The sequence below is a fragment of the Chrysemys picta genome, chromosome 4 (genome assembly GCF_011386835.1).
Source record: "Chrysemys picta bellii isolate R12L10 chromosome 4, ASM1138683v2, whole genome shotgun sequence".
Taxonomy (NCBI): Eukaryota; Metazoa; Chordata; order Testudines; family Emydidae; genus Chrysemys; species Chrysemys picta.
Genome location: NC_088794.1, coordinates 84,100,668 through 84,121,070, shown reverse-complemented (window position 1 = coordinate 84,121,070; position 20,403 = coordinate 84,100,668). Strand labels below are relative to the sequence as shown.

Genomic DNA, 20,403 nt, shown 5'->3' with positions numbered 1-20,403 from the left:
GAGAGAGGGGAGCAGTTGATGTGATAGATCTTGATTTCAGTGAGGCTTTTGACACTGTCTCACATGATCTTCTCATAAGCAAACTAGGGAAACATAGCCTAGACGAAGCTACTATAAGGTGGGTGCAAATTGGTTGGAAAACCGTACTCTGTACATGTCAATGATTCACAGTCATGCTGGAAGAGTATATCGAGTGTGGTCCCACAGGGATCTGTCCTGGGTCCGGTTCTATTCAGTATCTTTATAAATGATTTGGATAATGGCACAGAGAGTATATTTATAAAGTTTGCAGATGATGCAACCCCTCCTAGCTCGGTAAGTGCTTTGGAGAACAGAATTAGAATTCAAAATGCTCTTGACAGAGCAGAGAAGTGGTCTGAAACAAATAGGAGGAAATTCAGTAAGGGCAACTGCAAAATACAACGCTCAGCAAGGAACAATCAATTGCACAAATATAAAATAGGAAATGACTGCCTACGAAGGAGTACTGCAGAAAAGGACTGGTGGGTTGGGGAAGAGGGGTACAGTGAATTGAATATGAATCAATAATGTAATACTGTTGCAAAGAAAGCAAACATCATTTTGGGATGTATTAGCAGGAGTGTTGTAAGCAAGACACAAGTGGTAATTCTTCCACTCTACTCAGCACTGTTAACGTCTCAACAGGAGTACTGCGTCCAGGTCAGGGCAACACACCTCGGGAAAGATATAGACAAACTGGAGAAAGCCCAGAGGATAGCTAAAAAAATGATTAAAGGTCTAGAAAATAAGATCTACGAGGGAAGATTGAAAAACTTGAGTCTGTTTAGTCTGAAGAAGAGAAAACTGAGGGAGGACATAATAATAGTCTTCAATTACATAAAAGGTTGTGATAAAGAGGAGGGTGATAAATTGTTGTCTTTATCCAGGACAAGAAGTAATAGGCTTAAATTGCAGCAAGGGAGATTTAGGTTAAACTTTAGGAAAAACTTCCTAACTGTAAGGGTAGATAAGCACTGGAACAAATTACCTAGGGAGGTTGTGGAATCTCAGTCATTGGAGGTTTTTAAGAACAGATTAGACAAACACCTGCCAGGGATGGTCTAGAGATAATACTTAGACCTGCCTCAGTGCAAGGGACTTAACTAGAAGACCTGTCGAGGTCCCTTCTGGTCCTAAATTTCTGTGATTCTATGATTTCCTATTTTCCCCAGCTGCAACTGCTTGATGGCCATCACATGGCCACAGTTGTGCAACAGTCAGCTCAGTACAAGAGTAACCCCTCTGGAATTGCTTCCCCTTGTTCTGCAGCTGCATAGAGCCTGTACAGGAAGTGGTTACTTTTCAGGCCTAGGGCCCTTACTTCTCCCACACCCCTGACTAGTGAAACAGCTGCTCTTCAAACTTTGTGGCTCCTTTTTATTCCCCACCTCACGAAATAGCCCCTATTTTGGCCTCCAGCCCACAGACTGGTGGCAAAGTGTGGGTGGCTGACTGGCTGGTGAGGCGAGGGCCTGAGAGTGGAGAACAGAACTTGATGAATTGAGAAAAGCAAGACTGAGAGAATACAAGACAAATAGGAGGAGGGGTGACAGATTAAAAGTGGGGGTGGCTCTAATGGGTGGCACTGTCAGCAAATGCCCATTGGTGCAGAGCAGGGATGGGCAAACTTTTGGGGCTAAGGGCCACATCTGGGTGGGGAAATTGTATGCCGGGCCGGGGCAGGGGGTTGGGGTGCAGGAGGGAGTGCGGGGTGTGGGAGGGGCTGCAGTGTGCAGGAAGGGGCTCAGGGCAAGGGAGTGGGGCAGAGGAGGGGTGCGGGATGTATGAGGGGGGCTCAAAAGGGGGCTGGGGTGCAGGAGGCCACTGGGCATACAGATAAGACACTGGTAGCCAGTAGCTACTGTCCTGACTGTGAGACAGATGCCAATCTTGGTACTGATGGTGATCTGAGGGCAATCTCTGGTGCCTACCCAATGATGAGGGAGAGGATGGCCATGACCTGGATCTTGAGAATTCCTGGAGGTTCTCTGGTGGCAATGGGGGAGCCAATCCCAACACGGCAAACAAACAGACTCATCTGAAGCTCTATGTCAGGGTGGCACCGGTGCTGAAGAGGACTGGAGAATAGGCATCAGCAGTAATTGAATGACAGACACTCCAACCAGGTATCGGGAGAGGCACTAGTACCCGAGTCAGTACCAAGCTCGATGAAGGGATCTGCCACCACGACAATTACAATGCTGAAGGATGCAGCAACGTCAAGTAGGCCTTTGGTGCCGGGCCTCAACCCCACAATCTGAGGCCCAGGTGGTGCCTCTCTGTGAAGCAGCCAGAAGGTACATAGGGCAAAAAACAGAGGACAAGATGGAAGAAGCCTAGGGAGGTTGTGGAGTTTCCACCACTGGAGGTTTTTAAGAACAGGTAAGAAAACCACCTGTCAGGAATGATCTAGTCATTACGTAGTTCTGCCTTGAGTGCAGGGGACTGGACTAGATCAGTGCTTCTCAACCAGGGGTACAGAGAGGTCTTCCAGGAGGTACATCAACTCATCTAGATATTTGCCTAGGTTTTACAACAGGTTACATGAAAAGCACTAGCGAAGTTAGTACAAACTAAAATTTCATACAGACAACTACTTCTTTATACTGCTCTATATACTATACACTGAAATGTAAGTTCAATATTTATATTCCAATTGATTTATAATTATATGGTAAAAATGAGACCATAAGCAATTTTTCAGTAATACTGTGCTGTGATACTTTTGTAATTTTATGTCTGGTTTTGTAAAGCAAGTACTTTTTAAGTGACTTAGGGGTACACAAGACAAATCAGACTCCTGAAAAGGTATAGTAGTCTGGAAAGGTTGAGAGCCACTGGACTATTGAGGTTCATTCCGGTCCTACACGTCTATGATTCCTCATTTAACAAGAAGTGTCAAGTCACCCTGAACTTTAAAGAAACCTTTGTCCTGGCCTTAAACTAAGGGGGGGGGGGCGCGGAGAGGGAGCATACAAGGGAGAGACTGTGCAGGAGAGAATCAATTATATCAATGATGTCTACTAAGTTGTAGTAGTAAATGTGTTACACATAATTAAATCAAAACTTGTGAATACCCTGGGATTGCTTCAGCCCAAGGTGAAACAATGAGGAAAAAAAGACACTGCCAAAGAACTCTCATAAGTTTACCTGTCGATCATTTCCTGAGGTCCCTGGTCCATTCCCATTCCTTCTCTCTCTAACATCACAGCATCCAGAAAAGCATCTTCCCAGAACTGTACCTGGTCCCACAGTGTTGAGCGCTCCTTACCTGGGCAATATTAAATAAGAGTTCTAAGCTCTCATTCCAGTCAGATATTGGAAGATCAACTCCTTTCTTCCCATTCCATAAAGACACCCCAAGCCAAAACAAACCCACAGCAAAAAAGGTCAGTTTTAAAATTACAAACAAGAGCACAACAGAGAGAGAGAAAAGACACTCTCCTATCCTAATCTATAGTACATTCTGACAAACCTCAGACATAAGAAGCAATCTCGTAACTGTCCCTTGAGTGAACACCTTCCTCCTAAAGTTAACATTGCCCACAATGGGATGGTGCATCTCACACAGAAGTGAACAGGACAGGCCACGATGCATAGGAGTGCTGAGCAAAGATATTACTGCAAACACACAGAAGTGGAAAGAAGAAATTATTACTTAGAGAAAAAGTTTCCATTGCAGCGTCCTCTAACTGGTCCCAGACAGATCCTTTATCCCTCCCTGCACAATTCCGAGCAGGCAGGACCATGGCAGCAAAGAGAAAGGGAGAGGATGAAAAATAGGGGAAGAGAAGAGAGGGGAGAGAGAGCTGTTGATTAATGCAAAGTTCAGATCAAACAAGTTTGCAGAAAAATATGCTCGTTATTGCAGGAAACATTTTCAACCCGCGGCCCCCCTGTGGGTCCACAGACTATGTCTAAGGTGTTTGCAACAGGTTGTCATTACCATTGAACAATGGTTTTCAGCCAGGGGTCCACAGACTATGTCTAAGATTTCCAAAGGGGTCTGCACCTCCATTCAAATTTTTTTTAGGGGTTTTCAAATGAAAAAAAGGCTAAAAACCCACTTATCTAGCTAAAAATCTTTTCCTCTCAGGATTCCAGAATTAATTCATACTCAAGGATATGCCAGCATGGGGCTCAGGCACACTAACCTTTATGCTAACTACAATTTCTCACCTGTCTTCACTTACTATTTTTACCCTTGACAAATCCTCCACTTCCTTCCCAAAAAAAACCCCTCAACCACCTGAAGTGCCATTCTATTTATTGCCTCAAGTTTGGAAAGCAATGTATCCCTGAGAACAGAATCTCTGGATGCTATTAATTGGAATATGCAAGCTCCAGTCTACTCTCTGTACGACTTCTCCAGCTTCCCAAAAAATTAACTTACCCAGAAGCCCTTCATAGAGGTAAACCCGCAGGCTCACATCCTCCAGAGCTCTCCCCGGGCTGCTGCCCTTGATATCCTTCACACTGTGCTTCAGGCTTTGAGATTTACCCTGAAAAATAGGGGGAGAGAGACATCAGAAAGGCCAATTTAACAGCTATTTATAGGATTGTATCTTACAACATATTCAAGTATAAAGCCATTTTAGTTTGCAAACTATCTTTCATACAAACTATTTCCCAAATAGTTTACAGAGCTAAATAATAAATTTGAGCCTACAGTTAGAGGGAGAGAGAAATATTATGCAGGTTCAGCAAGGAAGGAAGATGTTTTGGGATGTCATTTGAAAAATTATGGGGAGCTGAGAAGGTGCAGAAATACAGAATGGCTGTCCAGGATGGAACAGAAGGCTGCACAGAAGGTTCTCAAACCAACATAGACAGATTGTGTGGAGGGACAAAGGTGGCCAGAGCTAGGACGAGAGGAAGCAAGCAGGGGGTTATAAAATGACAACATTTTATTAAAGGCTAGTACAAGTACATGGAGCATTTGAAAAACAAGAATAATTTTAAATGGAACCAGAAAAATAAATGAGCCATCAGTGGAGTCATTTGAGGATGTCCATAACATTGCTGGAGTGCTATGTACATATGAGAACACATACAGCAGCTTTTATACCAATACAGTTTGTAAAATTGGGACTTGAGGAGGACATAGCAGAGAGAAATGTAATAGTCAGTACAACTGGAGATATCAAATCCTTGTCCATGTGTTAAGGTATGAAATTATAACAATGGTGTATGTGGGTAAATAAGCAGATTAACAGACCCAAAATGTATGAAAAGGAGAAAAGAGTAATGCCGAGGATAATGCCAATATTAGAGAAAGTGGAGGCAAATGAGAGCTCTGAAATGAGGCAAAAGATCAAGATGGAGAGTTCAGGATGATCCCCAAGTTCAGCAAAAGCACTTCTGTAAACATGTACGTAAAGGAAGTAGAGATGAAGACACAAGTTTATTTGTTCAAGATAGATAGAGAGGCTGGAAAAGGAGGTCATTAAAGGTCACCCTGAAACGTCAAAGGGGAATGAGGTCAGACCATAAAAAGAAAATGACAGAAGCAAGTGAGCGTCCACCACCTCTTTAGGAGATTCCAGAGTCCGGCAGGTCTCACTGTTGTGAAATCTTTCCTGATGTTCATCCTCAAGGGATATCACCAAATTTAACAAAAAACAAACATAACTGAATTTTTTCACCTACTATTACAATTTACATCTAAAATTCCTGTAAATCAAATTTTTTTTATAAAATGTATTTTTCACTATTTTTTCAGTTGACAGCACTTTGCATAGAGTCATTATCACAGTTTCCCCTTTTGTGAGAATCTTACAAAACAATAGGGGAGCAGGAAAGAAAAGGGCTTATAAAACCACAAAACCAGTTTGGGGGAACTAAGGGGCTGGTACAGAAGAAGAGGTTACTCACCTTGTGTAGTAACTGGAGTTCTTCGAGATGTGTATCCCTACAGATGCTCCACTTCAGGTGTACATGTGCACCATGCACCTTCGATTGGAGATTTTAGGTAACAGTGCCAATTCGGCCTGCTCATGCCCCCTACACATCCTCATACCTCACATCAAGGCTATATAGGGCTGTGTGGGTGAACTGCCCTCAGTTCCTTCTCCTTTGCAAAGTCTCTCTGAAGAAATGCCAAGAGGAGAAGGAGGGCAGGTAGTGGAGCTCTCACAGGGGGACACATCTCAAAGAACTCGAGTTACTGCACAAAGTGAGTAACCTCTTCTTCTTTGGGTAGTGTCCCTGTGGGTGCTCCACTTCAGGTGACAACTGAGCAGTACCCTCAGCGGAATGGGGTGCTTCGGAGTAGAGAGTTTTAAGAGTATTCCCCAAGGGCAGCATCTGATCTAGAAGAATGGACCACTGCATAATGTTTGAAGGTGTGTATTGAAGTCAAAGTTGCAGCCTTGCAAATCTCCCCAATCAGAACATGTGAGTAATGCCACAGCAGTAGAGACACACCTTGTGGAATGGGTTAACATTCTAGGAAGAAGTTTTATAATGGTAAATTCATAACACAAAATAATATATCCAGAAATCCAACTGAAGAGTCTCTGGGAAGAAATGATGGACCCTTTGGACCTGTCAGCAATTGGTATGAACAGTCTGGAAGACTTCCTAAATGGCTTGGTTCTGTCCAGACAGAGGTCTAACCTCCACCTGACATCTAATGTATCCAGGATAGCATTCTCTCTGGTCTGACTTGGTTTCAGAAATAAAACTGGGAGATGGATGACTTGGCTGATGTGAAATTCAGATGACACGTTAGGTAAAAATTTTAAGATGTGGACATAGTAAAACCTTGTCCTTGAAATATACTGTAATTGAGGGTCTGCCATTAAAGTCTGTACTTTCCCAACTCATTGGACAGAGGTGATGGCCACTGAATCAAGTTTAGATCCCATACAGCAGTAGGTCTTTAATCTGATGGGAAAGGTTCCTCAACCCCTTGATAAACCTCAGTGTCATGAAATGAGCAAACACTGAGAATCCCTCAACTGGTGAATGAAAAGCTGTTATAGCTGCCAAGTGGACTCTCACAGAACTTGGATATAATCCTGACTTTTTCAATTCCAGGAGGTAGTTGAGAACAGCAGAGAGGGAAGAATGAGCAGAGGAAATATACCACTGGTCACACCAATGGTTGAATCTCTTCCATTTTTGAAGTTATTTCATGTGGATCCTTTCCTACTGTTTAACACCACCTGCTGTACCTCTGCAGGACAGGAAGCCTCTGTTCCCACAAACCATTCAGGAACGAAGCCTTGAGGCAGAGAACTCCCAGGTTGGGTGGACAGTATGACCAGCGTTTTGAGAGAGAAAGTGGAACTGAGGGCAATTTGCCTGCGCAGCTTACGCAGTCTCGGTGCAGGGCATGAGGATGTTTAAGGGGTGTACACAGGCTGAACAGACACTGCCACCACATGGGGTGCACACGCACCTGAAGTGGAGCACCTACAGGGACACTACTTGAAGAAGAACCTGAAAGTTGTTTTAACTAATTGTTTCAATTGCGTAGATGTCAAGTTGATGGTAATCCTTTACAAAAGTAACCATTAACTGAATTTTATCTCATTACCCCTAGTGAAACTTTTTGTATTATCCTCTGTAAGTCTTTTCCCCACACACCATTTATACTCTTAGCTATGTCTGACCAAGCTATTCATATAATACTTGACATTTACTTAGCTCTTTACAAATATTAAATAATTAATCCTCACACACGGCTTGGGAAGTAACTAAGTATCATCCCCCACAACCCCAATGTAATATGAACAATTCTAATCACTACATATAACAGAATAAATCATTTTGTACAAGGTTTTACAGTCTAATGATGGACATTAAGCCAGAGGGGGGACAGATCCTATTTGAACACATAACAAAGGAAGAGTCTTTCAAAGTTGCTATAAGCTTAATTTTTGGGAAGTTAATTGAACAGCATAGGAGTGTTCTAGTCAATTTTGCCAAGTCATGTAAATAAATGCACCAAGAGAAATCTATTTACATTGTTGGATATGGTTATGCCCAAAGTGCATATGTTTTGGAGATAAACATGTTCTGGCTAATAGTTTGAATTTCAGTGCCTATTCAGATCTGCCAACTAGGAACTGGTATTTAAAGAAAATCTCTATTGACATTCAGATATTATTAGAACAATGTTTTAAAAAACTACAGAACAGCTGTTAAACCCAGGGAGGGCCACCATTCACCCACACTGAGCAGCTGTTTCAACACAATAAGGGATCATTTTGTCTTTGCTGCATAAAGCCATTCTACCATCAAGGGTAATATAAATAGGGAGGGGAGACTGCAGAAGTATTAGCTTGATTGAGAAGCATATCTTGAGAGTGGGGAATTAAATACTGTTAGTGCCCATAGTATGAGAGTGAGGAGTAAGCTTGCCATATACATAGTGTACAATATGCAGGCTCTTGAGAGGAAGCGTTCAGAGATCCACAAAAAACTTCTACCTGCGATATAAATACACTACAGAATTCTGTCAGTGCTGATTAGCCCTTGCAATTGGATCCAGGATCCATAATACTATGATCCCTCATCCACTTTACACCTATTCAAGTCCTATACAAAATTTCATTAGAAAATCAAATGTGCCCTTACAAAGATGGAGCTAGTAGCAGAGTTTGTCTCAATTTCACTGTCTGATACAGTGTTCCGTGATCCTGTCAGGTTCCCACCATTCTCCCCACTGAAGCCATCACCAGCATTGCTGCTCAAGTCACTGTCCGCTCCTAATGTCTCTCCAGAGCTGTTACTAACCTATGGAGGAAAACAAAGCAATTTAGAATGGCTTCTTTTCTTCATTAGCACAAGATATTGTGAAGAAAAGAGATGTCAAGAGTGTCACCCTAAAGCTGAGTAAGACACCAAGGCCCACTCTTCCCAACAACAGCACACTGCATTTCTATCCTGTGTCATAGGACCCTCCCACCAAACCCTACCCTACAGAAAGAGACAATATTAACAGACTGTTTTAAAAGACATTTAAAAATCCTTTGAGTTAACACAATCTCAGAGCCCATTCAAGTTAGACACAGACAGCTAGGTTGTTTTCCCTATCCCAATAGAACTCACCACCTTACAGGTCAGGAACAGGACCATGGAGACTTAGATACTCAGATTCTAAAAATTCCACTTCAAAGAAATTCAGAAAAGAAAGCTAGAAAGCTCGTCTGGCAGGGTCCCCACAATGGAGAATATCAGACAAGAATTGTAGCCAAGAGAAGGCTCAATCCCTTTCACCTAATAAATTCTCTTACTACTTTTTTTTTATTATTATTAAAAGAGAAGAGATAAATCTACCCAAATTTGGATCCTACAGGCCATTACAAGCAAACGTGTATGTATATAAATGGCTGCAAGTGTGCCTCTGCTCTAGGATGTAACTTTAGAAAGTTTATGACATTCTTTATACACTCAAGCAGCTCCAAAGTTACAGGTTTGTGTCTTCTGTGAACAAAACCCCCCCACAAATGTTTTATCAGCCTGAGGTCTTGTTTTCAAAGTGACTGCAATCTAACATTTTCACAACAACATTATCCATAGGGGGAATACAGAAATGTATACAACACCCAACAGCAAAGAGCACTGCATACATGAGGGATACTTGCCCACAGAAGGAGCATATGTCCATATGTAAGGTACACATGCACACCACACACTCAGAGGCTGTACAGGTAGAACACACTATGGAGACACTATCAGAGCAGACAATACACAGAATGTAGACAAAACGAGTACATCCAACCCACATACACAAATACATGCACGCACGCTCTATATACACTCTTCCACCACTGCAAAAAGCCAAGTACACCAAGATTCCACTTTGGCCATGTCCTACCACTGTGCTAACTTCAGAATCCTGGCTTGTGCTTCGGATCATAACAGCCGGTCCTGCACTGGCAACAGAGTCCAAATCACTCTTCTGCAACCAGACAAACAAACATAAAGGGGATAGGAAGAAAAAAAATCCATGTTATAGATTATCATTTCTATCAAGAGTGCCAGACAACATTTACCACTACTTTTGGGGCCTCTCTCTTAGAGAAGCTTAAACTGCAGGCCTCAGATGTTTGCTGTGTGGAGCAGGACCGGCTCCAGTGTTTTTGCTGCCCCAAGCGGCGGGGGGAAAAAAAAAAAGCCACGATCAGCGGCACTTTGGCAGCAGCTCTACCGCCGCTGCTTTATTCTCCGGCGGCAATTCGGCGGCGGGTCCCTTGGTCCCTCTCGGAAGGAAGAACCCGCCGCCAAATTGCCGCCGGAAGAGCCGCCCCAAGCACCTGCTTGGTGCGCTGGTGCCTGGAGCCGGCCCTGGTGTGGAGCCAGTCGAAAGGACAGTCTGCCCCCAGCCTGTCAGATACAGCAATACCTTTTCAAATGAAAGCTATGTGATTGGGGCAGACACAAATATTTCCAGCACCGAACAGGAGAAGAGTTTCACCAAATGAGAGCACTTGAAAGGTTCTCTCAAACTCTAGAAAGCTGCCCACAAGTAAGCAATGGAAGCATAAAGACACTGACCTGAGAGCCTGATGTTAAACTCAGGCCGCTGTCTGCACTGATTTGGGATTTTTTCTCGTCTGTCTCTCCCAGATCAAAGAAGTGTTTCACACCTTCTGACCCTGGAGAGAGGGAAAAGACATTCATTACTGTAACAGGGAAAGGCATTGTGGTTTAAGGCAGATGATAGACTGGGAACAGGAACAGTACCAGGAAGACAAGCCAGAGCTTCTTGTTCTCTAGTTCCTTGGTACTGTAAACAACAACAAAGCCCAGCAGGTCACATCTGCCATCCTTCCAGTGCTACTTTGTGTCTCACAATGCCCTGAGGAAGCAGTCCAACAGTCTTAATTACTGACTGTCAGTAAACAGTACCTCTCGGCAAGACCTATGGTATCCATTCAAAAGAGACAGAACGAGAGAACAAACAGGTCTCAGAGTCCAATTACAACAAACATGCGGAGCAGTCACTACTCAACTCTGGAAAGCCACTTCCTTTGTTCTTGGTAAAATAACTGACATCTAATTATTTATTAATACTGCCGGTGTCATTTTTTTGTACAACTAATTGATTGTCTTCTTGTGCTGAATTTGTTAGGTTGCCAGCAGCTGTTACCACAGCAGTTTTTCCTAAACCAAGTGATACATGGTATGACCACGCAGTCAAAGAGCAGACAGTAGTAATTAGTGCCACACAAATAAGAGCGTCAAGTGAGATGCTTTTGGAAAAAATTACAATATTGCATGTTACTTCAAGACATATATGAATACATAATGAATGGCGCTCCAGAGTTTGCAATCACATAGGTCAATTGTGAGAGAATTTCAGCAGGTCTGAAGGCATGCATTCACTAGCCTACTTCATCCAAAAAGAAAAAAGAAACAGAAATGAGATAAAGAGCTTTATGTTAAGGTCCCCATGCAATACTGAAGCCATGTTCTCTCCCCTCCTCTGATGGGATGACAGAAGGAAAGAGAATGGAAGGAAAGAGAGAGAGAGAGAAACAGAGCGTGCGCCTGAGGAAGGATTTGGAAAGCACTGTGCAATGGAAGTAAGAAGGCAGGAGAAGAATATACTACAGATTGTATACAGGTAACCACTAAGCTCAGAAGGGAGAAGAAGCTGAACGCAACACTTCTGCCATATCCATATCTGCCAACTGTTCAGTAACAGGGACACATGATAAGCAGCTGTAGGATTTTTCTTATATACTCATGATGCATATAGATACAATATCCAGTAACTCTACAAACAATTCAGCAATACCTTACACAGCAAAGATACTGAACTAGGAACTGAGAAGAGCATTTTTATGTTAGATATCTATCACCAAACAGTGCTAACATTAGAGAGTGAGAGAAGCATGTGTGAGAGAGATAATATACATGGTGTATATAAAGATTTATGGGCATGAGTTTGGGATGACATTACTCATGAGTAGCAAAGCTGAAAATTAGCTGTGCAAACCACCCCAAAGGCTGTACATATTTGTTCTAGACGCATGTTCTAGACTGCCACCCCATCAAGGATTCTCTATATATTTTGCCAAAAGTATATTTCAGAAATGTTATGTAGTATACAAAAAAATATTTTGGTACTATATTTTGTAACCCTCTGCATAAAAAGCCAGATGCCTTAGTTACTATAAATCAGTGTCCAGGACTCAAAAGGAGAGGAAAAACTACAAAAAAAATACATTATATATACCTCAGTTACCTAAAATACCCTTTCTATACATAACTTGTTTCTAGCCCTAGAAAGTCACAACTTTTGCATATCACACTGGAAAATGAGAAATCTACTATTTCCAGTGGTACAAAGGTACTATTGCTAGCCCTGAGTGGTAATGACATATGGGATCTTTTAACCTATCACTAGTGCAAGAATATCTATTTTTAGTCATGGGTCTTGGGCAAGCTTTTTTTTTTTTTTTTTTTTAAGGGGAAAAATTAGGAAACACTTGTGGCAAATTGATTTGGAAAGTAATTACAGCTTATGGAAGCTGTTCTTAGATTTGAAATATTAAAAGCATGATAAATGTAATTTATCACACTATCGCCACTATACACACCTCTACCCCAATATAATGCGACCCGATATAACACAAATTTGGATATAACGCAGTAAAGCAGTGCTCCGGGGGGGCAGGGCTGCGCACTCCGGTGGATCAAAGCAAGTTCGATACAACGCGGTTTTACCTATAACGCGGTAAGAATTTTTGGCTCCAGAGGACAGCGTTGTATCGAGGTAGAGGTGTATATTGTATTTTGATTTTATATATTTATATAGACACACACGCTAGTTACATATAAAACACTGTGCCATTAAAATTTATCAGGATGTGACCAATCCCCACCCAGCCTCCTTGGCTGTTTGTTCTTTCCTCTACCAGACTGGTTTGCTATTTGTCAGTCTTTTGTTTTTTTCTTTCCCTCATCCATTTTAAGAGAATATAGTTCCTGCCTTGCAGAGCTTATGTTTGGTAAGCACCTAGCACATTGTGGACATAAATCAGTCATAGACATGTGTGTGTGTGTGTGTGTGTGTGTACATACACACCCACACACACTGTATATCAGAGAGAACGTTTTATAGTATGTGTGCGTTAGTTTTAGAAATAGTTGTGTGCTACTATTATAGCTCATAACTATAAAAATCAAGCTCTGTGAAGACTCTAAAAGCAGTCCTCAGCTTCCTAATTCACAATTCTTCCTTTAGCATGGTACCCAGAACATTTTATTGGAAAGACTCATCCTAATTTTGTTTTAAGCTAACACTGGCACTAAATACAATTCTTCACATATCATGGATCCATATTTCCTCTTCCCCAAAGTAATTTCATGCTGCAGTTCAATAGCAATCAGAAATAATCTACTGGGAGTTGATACCAGAGAACATAAATCTGTCATTGCCGGAGAATTGCAGGAACAGAGAGCCCTTCACACCACAACATTCAGACACCAACTGCTGTTAACGTCAAGGTATTGTCAGACAAAATTGCCTGACTGCCTTCTAAAAAGAGGAGCTGGATTTTCATGGCAAAATTCATTCCAATTACTTTTTACATCAAGTGGTGAGGAGGTTTAGGGAGGCCTTGTACTGAGCAGAAAGCACATTTCCTCTTTTCTCTTTGCACAGAGAAACACGGGCACTTGATTTCTCCAGGGCACACTGACCTACTTGGGCTGCCCTAGGGCGCAGGATTTTACCTGAACTCTTTGGTTGTGTGTGCAAAAGAGCATGTGCTATGGGTGCACACTCACCCCAGGCCTGGGGAGTTGGCAGTTATGGGGAGGCTGGGGGAATCAGTTTCTACGTTTCATCATTTCCTTACTCTGTTTTTCCAAAGCTTTCTGCTTTTTCACTTCCTGGTGCTTGTTCCACAATTCTACCAAAGATGCAAGCAGGAGAAAAAGAGAAAGAGTCAAAGACTGGTCAGACAGGAGAAAATGAAAAACCCAAAACCCCCAAAACAACCCACCCACCCTTGTACCTCCAAACAATCAGAAATTAATGACAACTAGTGAGTGAAGGATTAACACCATTCAACAACAAATCAATGTTAGGAGTACAGAGCTGCATCATTGCCTATTTATTTCAAAAATTAGGGATGATCTGATACAGTGAATCAGCTGAGCAAAACCAAAAACGGTTTTTAAAACCAAATCTGCCCAGCAGAGTTAGTCTCCTTTCTTAGGAAGGGCTGATTTAAAGATGGACAGTTGGGTATTTTATCCCCAACATTTAGGTTATCACAAAACTTAATATTCATGCCATGTCATTGTCAAAGAAATGCGCAAAAGAAACAGCATTCCTGGTGAAAAGGAAATTGCATTTTAAAAACTTTCCATTGTCAGTAATCTTGCTTATTACTAACACCACAGAAAAAGATTTTTTTTAAAAATAAATAAATAGGTGATTTTTTTAATTGACAGTATCCTCATAAGTGCTGAGCTCCACCTACTGGCCAGTCCTAGGTGCTTTTCTGGCCAGGATATATATAAAAAATAATAGAAAAATGGAAGAAAAAGGAGCAAAAACAGAAATCAGGATTCCAGTCATGGCAAATGCTACCCGAAAGACTTGAGGCAGGTCACAGTTCTCTTTCCAGCTGTGATGGAGAGGATTCCGGGGACAATACACAGTGAAGAGGGCAAAGGTGTTTTGGTTTTTTTGGAGTCTGTTCATACACTCTCCTTTTCAAACCTAACACTGGGATAAGATAGAAAATATAAGCACCACCCTGCACTATAACCAAGATTCTGCAGCGGAGACACATTCATTCTCATGCTTGGAAACATCAAATAATTCCAGGTGCTGGCCCAGTGGCAGCATCACAAGTTGGTATACTGGAGCCCCCCCATTTGAATGCTGAGCTTTACCCTCTGTCTCACTAGGATGGTGGAGGCTGGGAACGATACATAGGCAGGACTCTCAATTCTTGTAAGAGCAGGGAGGGGAGGAAGAAAGGAGAGAGGAGGGTTACTTTTCTGCAGTGAAACCTGCTGTTCAATCAAAAGCACTGATAGAAGTGTGGCAGGAAACCCATCCAAACCTTGCAGATGGAGGTAAGTAAGGGAATCAGGCTCTAAATCAAGAAGAAAACAAAGTTGGTGAGGAAGTCTATGAGGCTATACAAGAACATCAAAGGGATAAAGCTACAACTCCAGTGGAGGGCTCATCTCCCTCCCCAACATTTCGTAGGCCCCAGATTTCAAATTGCTGTGGGGGATAAGCTACAGTGATTGAGGCAGACAGCAGCAGGTGAGTGTTGGGAACATGGCTGTTAGCCAAATGGGTTTTATTTCTGCTTATTAGCTATCACAATCATGACTGATGGGTGTTCCCTCCACATTGACAAGCTGACAAACGAACAGGACACTTTTTCCAGGTTAAACAGTATCCTGTAGGCTTGGCTGCAGTTTCCCATGGCTGAGCACACCAACTGGCCTTCTCTGAAGTGTATTTACTATACGCTTTTTTTAAAATGCTGCTTCACAGTTTTTAAAGCCTTCAACCCTGTGATGGTTGGGGACCTAAACAGCAACCTTTTGTTACTAGGGTACCTTTCCTGAGTTACCTACCAGTTCATCAGTTCTTAGAATGTTTATGGTACATGCCAAGATTTAGAGTGATCCAAAAGGGGATTTTGAGAGCAAAGGGCTTCATGGCATCTAAAAACAGCCTCAGATTATACTGTGAATTATTCTTTAGCAGAGAAAGGGGGTGGTACTCGGATAAATCTGAGATTGGCAATTGAAATTCAGAGGCTTGGGCCTGGCAAAAGAACCTGAACAGAAGGAGAAAGTAGCCAGGAAGGATCTGGTACAGACAGCTTAAATTGCCTGGGTGGTACAAAGTCTTTCCCTTTGGCAAAAAATTACAAGGAGTCCAGTGGGTCTCTAAATATTAAATACTCCAAGCCCAAGACTTCAGAAAACACTAGACAGTTTTCACCTTGGTTTACTGTCCTTCTGAGTAGGTTCAGTAATGACACTTGATATCAAAAAGCCTTCTACTGGGGTACAGCCTGGAGCCAAGCCAAAGAAAATATCCCAAGGAAGCCCTATTTTCAGAAAATAAAGAAAATATTTTTGCTCTGGGTCTTCCCTGTCATGGTTACCAGGACAGCATTAAGGCCCAGCAACACACAAAGATGGAAAATAAAATAGGCAAAAACAAAGATAAAATGCATCAAAAACTTCTTTATGGTGAAGTCTTCAGAAGCAGGTCCTGACCCTGCCAATGCCATCTCAGAGCTCTCTGCAGGCCAGGAATCCTCCAAAATGACTCAGTGAGAAGGTCTGTCAAAGACTGGCTAGAACCAATGGAATGCAAACTACACACATTTCCTTTGAAAGAAAGCTAGAAAGTATTTCAGCGAGAGAAACAGCCTGATAGGAAAAGCAAAGGAAAAAATGTGCCAGCTACTGACTTTAAAAATGCTCCCCATATCAAAATTTCAGTGAAGGCACACAGTATGGGAAGATGCCTGAAACTGGTAGTAAGTAATGCAAAATCTCATAACATGTAAGTGACTGATGTTCCATTAGGAAAGAGGCCCAGACCCCACAACCTTTATAGAGAATTTCCTGTTTAAAGTATTAATGCAAAACAAAAAGAAAAGACCCACTTTGTGTTGAAGAAGCTACCACTCTCCTAGTTAGACAGAAGAATGGCAAACACAAACAGAAAGAACTATGATAATAGGCTTTGCCATTGCCAAGGATGGAGAGCACATCAATTTGAATACAAGACATTCTGAAGATTTAAATGCAGACAACTATTCTGAGAAAGGTCAAGGACACAAGAGTGGTTCACACTGGAAAGATTTCCCCTTGAACTTTTGAGAAGTTCTGTCGTCCCCTGCTTGTCTTACCTGTAGTATACCATAAGAACTGTATCTAACTAGTTGCCATTATTACTAGATATCAGGTTCCATCACCAGTTAATAATGCATGCATATGGGCAGCGGGCAGGAAATGGTGCTGCACATGACACATTCCAGTCATTCTGGTGATCTATTTTATTCCCCTTTTTCCCTATTTTTTTTTTTGTTAAGACTGAGGCAAGCAGATTTCCGTTATTCAGAATTCCCCTACACAACAAGATTTGCTTTACTGAGAGGCTTATTTATAACATTTGCCTTCGGCGGCTTTTATATATCTTGATGCTGACTATCACCAAAACTTCCATATACTTTGTTATTTTAACAATTCACTAAATTAAAAAAAAATAGTCTCTTCCCCCCAAAAAGAGCTGACTTGACAGAGAAGACAGTCCGTGCATCACTTCATAAGGAATTTAAATACATAGTCAAAGGCTGGGCTGCAACCTAAACTCTGGTCATGTACCTCCAGGGCCCTTTGAGTTTCTTCTTATATCTTCCATAAAGATCAAAAAGGAACCATAATACCATAGCAGCTTTGAATGGTTTACTTGTAATGCAAGGTGATCGCCAAAAATACGATATCCAGTGTAGTCATCCAACATAGTCCTGCAGATCAAGCCCAGAACAGGAGATATCTCATCTAATCTGAGTTTGTTAGCGTCACTAGAGAAAAACTGTGTGGTGAAAGCCTGTGTGGTAAGATCTAAAGGGTAATCTAATCTCTGATCCTAAAAAGTGAAAGGAAAAAAGTTTATCAACTTCCCACTGAGGTGGACCAGGATGCCTAAAAGCAATTGCTGTTGGAGCAGATGAATTTAAATTCAGGGTAGACTAGTTGCAGAATAAACTAGCCCAATGGAGAAGAGCAAGAAAGCAGCTAAGGTGTCAGAAACCCCAAGTCTTCAAAAGAAAATCTTCTGCAGCAAGGCACATACGATGTCAGGAAATTCTATTCTACTAGGAGGATGAATCTCTAGCTCTCTCTCCCACCAGACTGGTTCATCATCTCCTGAGACTTATTTCATATTCCAACTGAATTCCATAGTCCAAAAAGATGGCCCATGTTTTAACATCCTTAATATCCCAATGGGAACCGAAAACCTAGGACCTACTCTCTTGAACAAAGTAAAAAGCCATCGAGTAATGATTGGATAAAGCACATATCATCTTCAGTGGAATTCCTTTGGCAGATCCAAACAAGGAACTGGTCACAGATGCCAATTTATTTGGCTGATGAGTTCTGGAATCTCACTCAGTACAAAGGATCTGTAACATGTCTGAGGGAAGGATGCATATAACCTGGTTGGAAATAAAGATGTTTATTTCTTCAATCAGTTCAAGCCATTTTTCACGGGTCTGGACAATGCATCCTTTGTCTCTTATATGGAAACACGGAAGGACCAAGAAACTTCGGTTGAAGAGGACAGCTCTGCTGAAGCCAACTACAAGCCATTTCATATGTTTAAGTCAATTCACCTATTATGAAAAACTAAACATCCAGGCCGGCTGGTTAAGAGGCAAATTGTGCCAACTGAGAGATTGATGGCTCCCCCTAGAACGCAACGCTGTCAGCATTCACTGATGTCTCCTGACATTAATCTGCCTTCTTCACCTAAGCTCCTAGGACATTCCAATCTGTTATGCCAGCTCAAAGCTATGGAAGACCATGGAGCTGCACAAGTGTCACTGAAGGCAGAATTTGTCCAATAAAACCTTTAGTATTATTGACAATGCATGATCATTTAAGAACCTAGCCTGATTTCCAGATGAGCCTACAGGGCTCTCTTTTATTGTAAACTCAACACAACTGAGATAAAGTCTGAAACAAATGTGAAATCCTACAATGCCATGTTTACAGACACCTTTTAGAGTAGAACTGCACTTTAAGAAAACATGGCTTTAGTGACAAGGTAAAACTTGTCACCTAGAGGCTATTCTATAAGAGACATATGGACAGCTTTTCAGACTGACTTTTAAAAAAAAATCCAGATTCTTGTCCAGTTGCTTCATTCCTTCTTGCATCAAATACCCTGAAAAGACAGGTAGCGGACATTGGGGCTATCAGGAGCATAGTTAGAAGCTAACCTGTTCCCTGTCTTTAAACAATTAGCAGTGCACTCATGGCTGCTTTTTTGACAGGAACAGTTTCAATAATAAATATTAAAATAAAAAAAAAACATTTCGGACTTCTGTAGCACTACATCTTTTAAGTCATGTTGCAAACATGGATTGACTGATCCTTATGACACTCCTGTGTGCAAGATAAAGTATTAGTTTCAGCCAGGAAAGGACAGCCAACTGTCCTGTCACCGCTGCTTCTTCATTCTCAACAAGAATCCCAGGCAAAGAGCTTCCACCTTTCTGAGTTCCCAGCTTTCCAGCTGAATCAAAAAAAAAATCTTCCTTTTGTTCTTTCTGCAGAGGAAAAAAGAATCCAATGTAATTTAGAGGCATTCAAGCCCCTATAGTTTAATCATAGAAATAAGATCACTTTTTATTTCCCTGGGGGATTGCCAAGTAAACTGAAAGCCTTCACTTGTGCTATCGTTCCTTGGATCAACTCTTGAATCAAGGACCCATACTAGGTCAGAGGTCAAGGATTCAGCCTCCCTTAAGTGGGACTCAATCCAAACTGTGGCCACTATATGGGTGGAGATTGTGGAAGGAGGGGAAAACATCTGCACCTGTTTAGTCATATGAGTATCTGGTACTCTCTCCACCTTGTACAAGTCACGGCGGACTGGATGTTGTAGCCTCATCAGACTCTGCCTTTGGGTGATAAATCCTCTGTACAATGATCCTGTAAAACCCGGCCTCCCTTTGTCAAGCTATACATAGTGATGCTCTGGACCCAGTCTATCAGTCCCCATTACTGGAGATGATGAGAAGAAAAAGGAATTTTCCCATTTGATGATCAGGTTTCTTACCCAAATATACAATAATCTGGACCCTTCCTAAATCTTGTTTGTTGACCAAGTGAAAATCTTTTCAGATAGTATAAACAGAGATTGGAATATACCTGCTAGTTTTCCTATTGTCTTTTCATTTTTCCTCCCATTAAAGAAAAAAGTGTGACTGGAGAAATTTCCAATAGCCAGCCTTGCAAGAACTGTTTAGGTAGGCAGGCAGTCTGCCTGCCTGCCATGATGTGGAAGAAACACCCATTAGTCCAGATTACTGAAGTTGAAGAGCTGAAACCTAAAATGTACAGGAAGTGAAATTCCTTTCTAAGGATTTTGCTGTTCATGATTAGCAGATCCCTGGGCCCTATTTCTATTGGCATACATACCCCAGATAACTTTCTCCCAGTTATAGTAAAGAATGACAGGTATTTTTTTGTTTTATTTAGTCCCTATTGTGTTTGCTATTTCCAAGGTCCTGCAGACCCCAGAATCATGTGGTCATCTCCCTCAGGTCATTTTTTGACTCCCAAAAAGTGTCAACCTGGAACATGCTCAGGATTTTATCAAGTGTCAACGTTATTTGGTAAGGGTTTAAAATG

At 41.8% G+C, this 20,403-nt stretch overlaps 1 protein-coding gene and 1 long non-coding RNA gene across 52 annotated transcripts in view; one reads left to right on the top strand and one right to left on the bottom strand.

The window, feature by feature from the left end:
* The window catches only part of MADD (MAP kinase activating death domain), a 116,482-nt gene that overhangs the window by 38,667 nt on the left and 57,412 nt on the right, over window positions 1-20,403 (bottom strand). For 25 of the 50 annotated variants that reach the window (XM_065595187.1, XM_065595190.1, XM_065595208.1 and 22 more), the window contains 7 exons: window positions 13,845-13,898; window positions 10,531-10,631; window positions 9,851-9,934; window positions 8,608-8,766; window positions 4,415-4,523; window positions 3,680-3,742; window positions 3,172-3,292 (listed from right to left, as the gene is read on the bottom strand). In XM_065595187.1, coding sequence (XP_065451259.1) covers window positions 3,172-3,292; window positions 3,680-3,742; window positions 4,415-4,523; window positions 8,608-8,766; window positions 9,851-9,934; window positions 10,531-10,631; window positions 13,845-13,898 — 691 coding nt within the window. The remainder of the gene's footprint in view (window positions 1-3,171; window positions 3,293-3,679; window positions 3,743-4,414; window positions 4,524-8,607; window positions 8,767-9,850; window positions 9,935-10,530; window positions 10,632-13,844; window positions 13,899-20,403) is intronic. The other 25 variants (XM_065595168.1, XM_065595207.1, XM_065595180.1 and 22 more) reach the window with 3 other exon arrangements.
* Window positions 1-20,403, top strand: part of LOC101943313 (uncharacterized) — a 110,502-nt gene that overhangs the window by 50,581 nt on the left and 39,518 nt on the right. The window lies entirely within an intron of this gene.